Genomic DNA, 11111 nt, shown 5'->3' with positions numbered 1-11111 from the left:
AGTGCCCACATGGGGAATAAGTATTTAAAAATGGCTTTTCCATCTAGCAGAGAAAGGTCTAACATGATCCAATGGCTGGAAGTTGGAGCTGGAAAAATTTGAGGTTGGAAATAAGACATACGTTTTTGACAGTGAGGATAAACAACCATAGGAACAATTTTCCAAGGGTTGTGGAGGATTCTCCATCACTGACAATTTTTAAATGAAGACTGGACATTGTTCTACAAGATCTGCTCTAGGAATTATTCTGGGGAAGTTCTGTGGTCTGAGTTATAAGGGAGGTCAGACTAAGTGATCCCAGTGGTTTCTTCTGGCCTTGGAATCCATGAAGCTATGAGTGTAGGTCAGTGGTTCTCAAACTTTTGTAGTGGTGACCCCTTTCGCCCAGTAAGCCTGAGTGCAATTGCCCTTATCAATCAAAAACACTTTTTTTTTATATTTAACACCGTTATAAATGCTGAAGGTGAAGCAGGGTTTGGGGTGGAGGCTGACAGCCCGCGACCCCCCAGGTCATAGCCTTGTGACCCCCTGAGGGATCCCGACCCCCAGTTTGAGGTGTAGGTGGATATGGGAGCACACCTCGTGTGGGTGGATATGGGAGCACACGGTACTCCTGAGGGCATTCTGCACCAATACAATAAACCTGAGGTAGGCAACCTATGGCATGTGTGCCGAAGGCGGCACACAAGGTGATTTTCAGTGGCGCTCAGGGCCTGGATCCTGGCCACCGGTCCTGGGGGCTCTGCATTTTCATTTAGTTTTAAATGAAGCTTCTTAACATTTAAAAAAATCTTATTTACTTTGCAAACAGCAATAATTTAGTTATATATTATAGACTTATAGAAAGAGACCTTCTAAAAATGTTAAAATGTATGACCGGCACGCGAAACCTTAAATCAGAGTGATTAAATGAAGACTCGGCACACCACTTCTGAAAGGTTGCCGACCCCTGCAATAAACATTCTGTGCACAATATTTTAAAATCTGCAAAATTCTGCAAATTTTATTTGTCAAATCAATGTTGAGACTCCAGCATGGCCTTGGGGAGCACAGGCCACTGGCTGCACAGGGTGGGAGATCATTGCACAGCCCCCCTCAGGACACAGACTCAGCAGTGAGGCTGCACCCAGCCCAGACAGCGGAGGACAGGGCTGGCCCCTCTGTGCCACGTGCACCAGGTGTGGGCCAGCAGACTCAGCCCAGCAGGATCCAAGTGTGGAGGGATCTAGGGGTTGGTTGAGAGGGTTCTGTGTGGGGGATCTGGATGCATAGGGGCTTGTTGGGGAGTTCTGGGTGCAATGGTAAAGGGACTCTGCAGGAGGGTCCAGATGCTGGGGGAGTGGGACTCAGTGGGGTGGGGGTCCGGGTGCAGCTGGTTGGGGCTTAGTGAGGTGAGGATCTGGGTGCAGGTGGCTCGTCAGGGTGGTCCAAGTGCAGGGACAGTGGAGCTCATCAGGCTGGTTCTGAGTGTGGGGGCGAGGCTTGGCAGGAGGGTCTGGGTATGAGGGGGTCTGGATGCATGGGGTTGGGCGGATGGGGGAGTAGCTCCCTGTAGAGGGATCCCTCCCCCTTCAGCTGAGGAGTGATGGGCAAAGGAAGTGGGAATGAGAGGGGAATTTGCGGAGCTTCCTGCAGCTGGAGGAGAAATCTGGAAGTGGGTCTGACATGGGCCCCAGATGCTGTGTAGGGGAACAGAAAGTCCCATCCTCCCCAACCCAGCTGGGACTAGTAGCTGAGCCTGGCACGGGGTAGGAGCCACAGGCCAGGTCTTCCCCAGTTCTGCCCACTGCCTCACAGTGATTTACCTCTCTGCTGGCTGCCCTGGGTACCCAAAACACACTGCTGGAGAGAGTTGCATGTCTGCTCTTGTGGCTTCCCTTTTCTTCCCTGTCAGAAAGTCAGTTTTCTGCGGGGAAGCAAAGAAACTGCAGGGGACATAAATTCCGGATGTTCGCAGAGGTGCAGAATTCCCCCAGGAGTAACAGCCTCACGGTATAGGTGGGTGTGCCGTGGGGGGTAGGAGAACACGGCCTCACGGTGTAGCTTGGTGTGTGTTGTGGGGTGGGAACACACAGCTTCACGGTATAGCTTGGAGTGTGCTGTGGGGGTTAGGAGCACACGGCTTCATGGTGTAGCTTGGGGTGTGCTGTGGGGTGGGAGCACAGAGCCTCACAGTGTAGCTTGGAGAATGCTGTGGGGTGGGAGCACAGAGCCTCATGGTGTAGCTTGGGGTGTGCTGTGGGGGGTAGGAGCACACGGCCTCATGGTGTAGCTTGGGGTGTGCTGTGGGGTGGGAGCACAGAGCCTCACAGTGTAGCTTGGAGTGTGCTGTGGGGTGGGAGCACAGAGCCTCACGGTGTAGCTTGGGGTGTGCTGTGGGGGGTAGGAGCACACGGCCTCATGGTGTAGCTTGGGTTGTGCTGTGGGGGGTAGGAGCACACGGCCTCATGGTGTAGCTTGGGGTGTGCTATGGGGTGGGAGCACAAAGCCTCACGGCGTAGCTTGGGGTGTGCTGTGGGGTGGGAGCACAGAGCCTCACGGTGTAGCTTGGGTTGTGCTGTGGGGTGGGAGCACATGGTCTCACGGTGTAGCTTGGATTGTGCAGCTTTTCAGGCTGTTTGTGAAAGATTAGCCGTTTTCTAATGCCTTTTTTACTCCCATGTTTTCCAGTGAACTTGCTGGACACAGCAATGATCCCCGGGGACTGGGGCTGGCTGACCTACCCGTCGCATGGGGTGAGTATGAGGCTATCGGCGCAGTGAAGAAATGGGGTCTTTGGGAACCGGCAGTGCATGTTGCCTGTGGCCCTTCTGGGCAGCTTCAGTGTAAATGGAAAGGAGACAGCAATGCCTTCTTCCTGGTGAACATATAAGCCTCTTCAACCTGCAGCTGAACTTGGCAGAGTTTGCCTGAAGGGTCTGGGGTGTTTGTGGTGAGCTGTTCTCAGGCCATATTCGGCTGTACTGGTCTGAGCATGCGCAGGAGTTGGAGTCTCCTTCGCTTGTTGTCTAGCACAACCCAGGAGGCTGGAGTTACACGGCAGTTTCTTATCAGCCTCAAGATTACCACAATTGGCACTAATAGAGCGCCGGGTATTTGTGTGGCAGAAAACTAGTATTGTTAAAAGACAACTCTGTAAGATAGCACAGCTGGTGACACACCTCGACAGGCTATGAAAGGGCTGTAACCACAACCCTCTGATTCCTACCTGCAGCTGGAAACAGCACAAACTGTTACCATCACGCCTACCCACAAGCAAGCCACCATTCAAACGCACCAACTGCCCTCCAAACATGGGCACACCTTCCCTTGCACCTCACATGGATGCACACACACTACATGCACACAGTTCCCCATGTTCGACTTCCCCAACCCATGGGCAGCACCCCTGACAACACACATTTATAGTGAACCCAGCCTGGAAGTGAAATACAAACCAACACCAATTTGTTTGCCCAGTTACTGTTTGCTTTCTGCAGATTGTGCCTTCTCAGCTGTGATTTGCAGCCCATCTGCTCCTCTCCCAGGTAGCTGTGTCACCAAGTGCCCCCACTGCCTGTTGGCATTATGCTGGGCACTGCCACGGGCCAGTGTCACAAGATGGAAATGGGGCTTGGAAAGTGCCAGGTTCTCCTGAGGTTTTGGCCGTAGCCCTGTGGTTTCATTGTCTCCATTGGGCACACTGAGCCTCCCTCTCCCTGAATTGCACTTTTCTGTGCCAGACATGGACTTGGGCACACTTCACAATGAGATGGGATCAGCATCTGGCTATACATGTGCACATCCGTGAGTCAGGGAGGGCTGTTATGCCTAGAACTAGTGATTGCGCTTTCTGTGGTGGTGTTGCTGCCTGCCCTGATACTTGTGCTCATCCAATTGGGGAACAGAAACAGTCCCACTCGACTTATGTAGCCAATCACAATGAAGTAACACAGCTTCTAGCGTAACTGAAATGTGCAGCGTTGCGGTGCTGGATTGGCCTTCTCAAAAGTGTTGAGTTTTTATGTTCCCCTCCTTTTCTTCTCCTGTCTAAACTCAGTAGCCCTAATTTTTTCAATTCCTTCTCATAGAGAAATCGTTCCAAGCTTCCAATCATTTTCTCTGATCTGTTGCTGGAGTCTTTCTCTGCTCTATCTGTTTGAGAAGGAGTGATCCAAACTGTGAATTCTTAATAATAACAATGAGGAGATTTTATATAGAATATTGTCAAATATGTAAGTACATCAAATCCTTGGCTCAGCTCCGATTTTAGCACTTAGAAACTGCAATGATGAGTACCCTGTGTGACAGACCCAGGCCAGTTGGGAACAGCAGAATAGTAGAAGGGAGATTACTGGCCACTGGATAAGCAGTTTTCTGACTCCCTCAGGGAGCTGATGGGCAGGATCCCCTGGGAAAATAACATGAGGGGGAAAGGAGTCCAGGAGGAAAGGGGGGGGCTTGGGGGGACTTTGGTATTTTCTTTTAAGGAATTTTCCTTATTGAAAGGTTGCAGAAAAACCATCCCGATGTGTCGAAGAATAGTAAATATGGCAGGCAACCAGCTTGGCTTAACGTGAAATCCTTGCTGATCTTAACACAAAAAGAAGCTTACAGAAATGGAAGACTGAACAAATGACCAGGGAGCAGTATAAATATTGCTGAGGCATGCAGGAGTGAAATTAGGAAGGCCACCCACTTGGAGTTGCAGCTGCAAGAGATGTTAAGAGTAACAGAAGGGTTTCTTCAGGTTGTTAGCAACAAGAAGTGGTCAAGGAAAGTGTGAGCCCCTTACTGAATGAGGGAAGGCAACCTAGTGACAGAGGATGTTGGAAAAAGCTAATGTACTCATGATTTTTTGCCTCTGTCTTCACAACAAGGTCAGCTCCCAGTCTCCTGCACTGGCAGCACAGTATGGGAGAAGGTGGAGAAAGAAGTGGTTCGGGACCTATTTAGAAAACTGGACGAGCACAGTCCATGGGGCCGGATGCGCTGCATAACAAGGATGCTAAAGGAATTGGTGGATGTGATTGCAGAGCCATTGGCCATTATCTTTGAAAACTCATGGCGAATGGGGGAGGCCCAGATGACTGGAAAAGGCTCATGTAGTGCCTCTTTAAAAAGGGAAGGAGGAGGATTGGGGAACTACAGGCCAGTCAGCCTCACCTCAGTCCCTGGAAAATCATGGAGCAGGTCCTCAAGGAATCAATTCTGAAGCACTTAGAGGAGAGGAAAGTGATCAGGAACAGTCAACATGGATTCACCAAGGCAAGTCATGCCTGACTAACCTAATTGCCTTCTATGAGAAGATAATTGGCTCTGTGGATGAAGGGAAAGACAGTGGATGTGTTATTCCTTGACTTTAGCAAAGCTTTTGACATGGTCTCCCGCAGTTTCTTGCAGCAAGTTAAAGAAGTATGGGCTGGATGATTGGACTATAAGGTGGATGAAAGCTGGCTAGATCATTGGGCTCAATGGGTAGTGATCAATGGCTCCATGTCTAGTTGGCAGCTGGTTTCAAGCGGATGCCCCAAGGGTCGGTCTGGGGCTGGTTTTGTTCATATCTTCATTAATGATCTGAGGATGGCGTGGACTGAACTCTCAGCAAGTTTGAGATGCACTAACTGGAGAAGTGGTAGATACGCTGGAGGTAGGGATAGGATACAGAGGGACCTAGACAAATTAGTAATGGTCTCAAGTTGCAGTGGCGGAGGTTTAGGTTTGATATTAGGAAAAACTTTTCACTCAGAGAGTGGTGAAGCGCTGGAATGGGTTACCTAGGGAGTTGGTGGAATCTCCTTTCCTAGAGGTTTTAAGGTCAGGCTTGACAAAGCCTGGCTGGGATCATTTAGTTAGGAATTGGTCTGCTTTGAGCAGGGAGTTGGACTAGATACCTCCTGAGGTCCCTTCCAACCCTGATATTCTATGATCTATTCTATGTTCTGTGGTTCCCTGAGTGACCAGAGCAAGGGCTGCTCCAGGCTAATGGAACACTGCTCCATTAACCTGCTAAGAGTCAGGTGAGGCTGTTAAGCACCTGACTCTAATTAAGGCCCCTCTGATGCTATAAAAGGACTCACTCCAGTCAGGCCAAGGGAGCCAGGGGAGAGGAAGTGCGTGTGAGGACCTGGGAGCAAGAGGCGTGCGAGAAGCTGAGTGAGTAGGCATACTGCTGAGGATGAGAAGTACAAGTGTTGTGTTATCATATCGAGGACGGTCTGGTGACGGACAAAGAAGGTATCAGGAGGGGCCATGGGGAAGTAGCCCAGGCATTGTAGCTGTTGAACAGCTATTCCAGGGGCACTCTAGACAGCTGCAGTCACAGGGCCTGGACTGGAACTTGAAGTAGAGGGCAGGTCTGGGTTCCCACAAACCTCCCAACTCCTGATCAGACACAGAGGAATTGACCTGGACTGTGGCTTCTACCAGAGAGAAGGTCTCTGGGCTGTTTCCCGACCCACAGAGTGAATCTGTGAGGCAAGCAAATCCGCTGATAAGCACAGGACCCACTGAGGTAGAGGAGGAACTTTGTCACACCTGTGAACAGAATGTAGATGGTTGACTTTCCAGCCATGCTGCCTATCTGCATACAGCCCCAGCTGTTCCTCACAATATGGTCTCCAGTGCTTTGTCCAGCCTAGGTTTAAATACTCAGGCAATGAGGCTTTTGCCACATCCTTCAGGAAACATTTCACATCTTCATCAGTAAACCCTGCTTCGGTGCTGTTTGACATTCAGAGTCAATTTTCCTTTGTTCGCTTTCATTCTGTTTCCTTCATAATGTCCTGCACATTCCTTCCCCTCTAGGAGTCACACTCTTCAACACTCACTGTCACATCTCGTCTGTGGCTGTTCTTTTGCCAAGTTATACCTGCCGCATTCAGCCTTTCATCCCTCCACCAGCTCTCTATGAATCCTTTTGGTTAATCTTCTGGGGCCACGCCCCAGCATCTGTAAACAGCATATCTCTGTTAACTGCAGTGGAACGCTGCCCATTTACGCTAGCTGAGGATCTGCCCTGTGTGTAGTTTTGCATCCTAAGTTAATTTCTTTATTTTCCTGGGTCCCTCTGTTGCTTGAGAACAGGCCTGGTCTACATACGCTGTTAAACCAATTTTAACAGCGTTAATCGATTTAACGCTGCACCCGTCCACACTACACTGCTCTTTATATCGATTAAGGCTCTTTAATCGATTTCTTTATTCTACAAAACGAGAGGAGTAACGCTAAAATCGATATTACTATATCGGTAGGGTTAGTGTGACGCCGAATCGACCTTATTGGCCTCATTATTTTACAGTCAGCTACCCCACAGTGCAGCCGCTCCAGAATCGACGTAGCTGTGGACCATGGACGCCACACCACCGTTGGAAATGTGGGCCTTAGTGTGGACGCGCACAATCGACTTTATAATATCTGTTTTATAAAATTGGTTTAAGCTAATTCGAATTTATCCTGTAGTGTAGACGTAGCCACAGCTGAGCACATCACCTGCCTTTGCATTCACTCGTCTCTTGGCTCCTGCTTCTTCTCCTGCTGTGCTGAAGACTCATCCAGCATCTCCACATTTTTCTTTCTGCTCCTCTGCCATTTGTCTTTGGTTCCCTCCTCTTCTCCATACTTTGAGCCACCCCCTCCATGCTGACAATGTCCAAGCCTCCCTCTCCAGCCTCCACCCTCTCTTGTAGCCTCTGGTAGCTTCTCTCGGGCGTCCTGCAACCAACTCACACTCACTCTCTCCAGAATGAACTTCTTCAACTGACAACTCCGCTCGCTTTCCTGTCCCCCAGACCTGTGACTGTGATGTCCTTGACTTGACTTTCTCCTCTTTCCCACTTGGTCACCACAAGGCTCTAGAGCCAATCTATCAAAAGTGTTTTACTTTGTATAAATAATTAAATATGGGGCGGGACTGAGACAGCCCAGTGGGCGGACATTGACCTGCAATGTGGGAGATTCCAGTTCAAGTCTCTGTGCCAAATGAGGCAGAGCTGGAGCCTGAAGGTGGGTCTCTTAACACCTCGGCGAGTGCCAGACTTGGCTTGTCAAAACCAGGAGGTATCTGCAAAACATTTTGGTTTAGACAGAGTGGCGTTATTCGGCTGGAAAAAAGGTTAGTTGAAAAACTTTTGATCAGCTCCACCTTTATGCTGTCTGGGTTTCAGTGATGGTGGTTTCTTACCATCCCAGCTCCTGGCCTCCTAAACCAGGAGTGGCAGAAGGTCCCTAAAAGTGTGCGGGGGCAGTGGCACTGAACTGTGCCCCGGTCCCTGCACCACCCCTTCTCCCTGAACCCCCACCCTTGCTCCTCCCCTTCTCCCCATGGCCCCACCCCCACACCGCCTCTTCTCCCCAAGGGCCCGCCCCCATGCCGCCCATTCCCCCAAGATCCTGTCCTCAATCTGCCCCTTCTCCCCCAACCCCCCGCCCCCCCCCCCCCCCCCCATCACTTGCTCTCATGGCTGGTAAAAAGTGAGAGGGGCCTGGCCCTTTGGCTCCCTCTCTTCCGGCACCCCGTCCTAAACCCATTTCTCGCTTTTGATAAACAGTTTTACTTCCTGTGTTTCCTGTTCCATATTTGCCACTTAAAATATCCTTTGACGATTGTGCCCTCACGATGATTTCTCCATTGACCAGTGAACATTACCCCATATGAGCATCTTACTACCCTCTGTCCAACAGCCTGATGTGATGGAGTAGGGACTGTCTGTGTGGGGAACGGGAAAGCAGGGGATGTCTGTAGGTGAGGGACAGGTAGTCGGGTTGTAATGTGAGCCGGCAGGGGGGAGGGGGGGCTGCTGGGCGGAGGAGAAGGAAACAAAGGGCGGCGGGAGGGGAGAGCAGGACGTTTGGTTATGCGGCTATGGGGAGTAATTCAGGGATCCTACGCTGGGCTCCAAGCACCCTGAACCAGAAGGACTCAAGTTGGAGGGGTCCTGATCTGTGCTGCAAGCTCTGCTGTAACCTGTGTTCCTGCTGTCCAATAAACCTTCTGTTTTACTGGCTGGATAAAAGTCACTGTGGGTCCCAGGAAGAGGGGTGCAGGGCCAGACTCCGTGACACTTACTACCCTCTGTCCAACAGCCTGTGCTTTGGGCCCAGGTCTGTCCTGGCTGGTGAGGGTCAGCAGGCGGGAGCTGGGTCTGATTCTGGTGGGGATTGTCAACTCCTGTCCATAGGGAGGCCTGCCGCTGTGTCCAGAGAATGTCGCACTGATGATCTGGCTAGCTACTGCCCCATGTGCAGTCTTGCAGTTTTGGTTCGGAGTGTATAGAAGGTTGTGGCACAACAATTTTCAGACCAACTTGATGCCTCTGGCAACCTCGAGTCCTGGTCATGTGCTTTCAGGGCTGGGTACTGCACTGGTAGCCTTGGCAGGCCTTCCCCTCCTGGCGATGGGCTAAGATTGTGTGCCCGTGCCAGTATTGCTACCTCAGCTGCCTTCAGCCCTGGGAGTGGCCAAAGCAGCATATTATCAGTGTGCGGCATGGAGCAGGGCTCCTCCTCCCCGAGGGTTTTCTCGTGTGGAGCTCCACAGCATGCCCCCCTCTTTCTTCTCAGTGTGTATGGGGCTGCTGGAAGGGCTCGCAATGCGATATGTCTGCAGAATGCTGATGGCACCCAACTCTCCGTCACTGCCTCACCCAGCCCAGCCAGAACTCGTGAGACTGGCACACAGGTGAGAGCTGGTTGACTGAGATCAATCTAGGTAAGATAGTGGCTCGTGGCTGGGGAGCAAGCAGAAGGTAGCTGAGGATTGTGTCTGTCCCACACGGTGAGGGCACGTGTCTGCCATTAGTTCCCAGGCTGGGTCTGCTGTGAAGCACTGCCAGGCAGAAGCACTGTCTGGGGGGCTTTCTACCATCCATGCAGGGCTAGGCGGTTGTGGCCATTTCTTTCAGATACAGCCCTTACTGCATCGTCCATGCTTTCGCCACCTTTTGCGTAGACGCTGCAGAGGGCTGCACTCCAAGTGTCTGACTCCACAGCTGCTGGGAGAGTGACATGCATCCTCTAGCTGTGCTCCGGCCTGCACCAGAAAATAGCAGTGTGACTGCAGTGGCACAGGCGGCTCAGGCTAGCCACTCACGAAACATACCCAGGGGTCAGGTGGGATTGTACTCGGGCGGCTAGCCTGAGCCACCCACGTCACCGTGGTCCCACTGCTGTCTTTAGGTGCTAGCCATGCTCTGGGAACTGCACCTCCCAGCAGCCGTGTAGATGTACCCCATGACAACCTGGAAACAGACGCAGGTGCAGAACGCTGCAGCTTCTGTATGGAGCACTGTGTCTCAGAAGGCGCCCATGCCACTGTGCCAGCTCCAGCATCCCTGTGGTGCCTGGGTCGCGGGGTAGAATTTAAAGCATTGTTTTTTCCCTATGGAGTCCCCAGTGGTTTGGGACCAGCCTGCCTGAGAGATGCTCATCTCCGTGTGCCATCCTGCCCCTGCTGAAATTAGTGTGGATGTCTGAGTTGCCCCTTCCCCTGCTGCATAACAGAGAGGCAGGGCAGATTGTCAGGGCCCCAGACCTTAGAATGCAACCCCCGCCCCCCCACGCTGGCATCAGGGCCTGTTCTCAGAGCCAGCTCCTGACCCAAGCTGGGGAAGGGAGGGGCTGCGGGGGCAGCTGTTTGCCTGGGGAAGGGGAATATTGTCACACTGGGATTTTACTGAGCCTGGTTGTTTTTGGCAAAGGCAGGTTAAGCTCAGGCTCCTCTCTGAAAAGCTACCTAACTAAATAAAGCCCTTGCTCTCCCCCCTAGGACTGGCTGCCTGTGGTCCTGGCCTGAATGACCAGGCTTCATGGTGTTAATTGCCTTGGCTGGAGAATCACCCTGAAGGCATCTCAGCCTGCATGGAAGATGCAGGGCTCCTCTAATGCTGAGCCTTCATTCCCAGCATTAATTCTGTCCCGTGTGAAATACGGCTCACGGCCAGACTAATCTGTCACAGACACCTCCTGTCGAGGAAAGGAATTTCCCACACTGGCTTCCTTCTTCAAGAGACAGCCCGTCACATCCTTCACCCCCCAAGCCACGTCCCGCAGGGCACTCGTTGCCTCCTGTCACGAAGTGTGGGGGAGTCCGGCCCTGCACCCCTCTTCCTGGAACCCACAATGACTCTTGGCCA

The 11111-nt window shown here is 51.8% G+C and overlaps 1 protein-coding gene across 3 annotated transcripts in view; it reads left to right on the top strand.

Moving 5' to 3' along the window:
- Positions 1 to 2674: 2674 nt before the first annotated feature.
- EPHA8 (EPH receptor A8) overlaps positions 2675 to 11111 on the top strand; it is a 99396-nt gene continuing 90959 nt past the window's right edge. For all 3 annotated transcript variants that reach the window (XM_032787637.2, XM_032787635.2, XM_032787638.2), the window contains exon 1: positions 2675 to 2735. In XM_032787637.2, coding sequence (XP_032643528.1) covers positions 2691 to 2735 — 45 coding nt within the window. In that variant the 5' untranslated portion in view covers positions 2675 to 2690. The remainder of the gene's footprint in view (positions 2736 to 11111) is intronic.

Source organism: Chelonoidis abingdonii, chromosome 23, assembly GCF_003597395.2.
Source record: "Chelonoidis abingdonii isolate Lonesome George chromosome 23, CheloAbing_2.0, whole genome shotgun sequence".
Lineage (NCBI taxonomy): Eukaryota > Metazoa > Chordata > Testudines > Testudinidae > Chelonoidis > Chelonoidis abingdonii.
The sequence above is the reverse complement of the archived record's forward strand: the minus strand, read 5'-3'. Positions and strand labels throughout refer to the sequence as shown.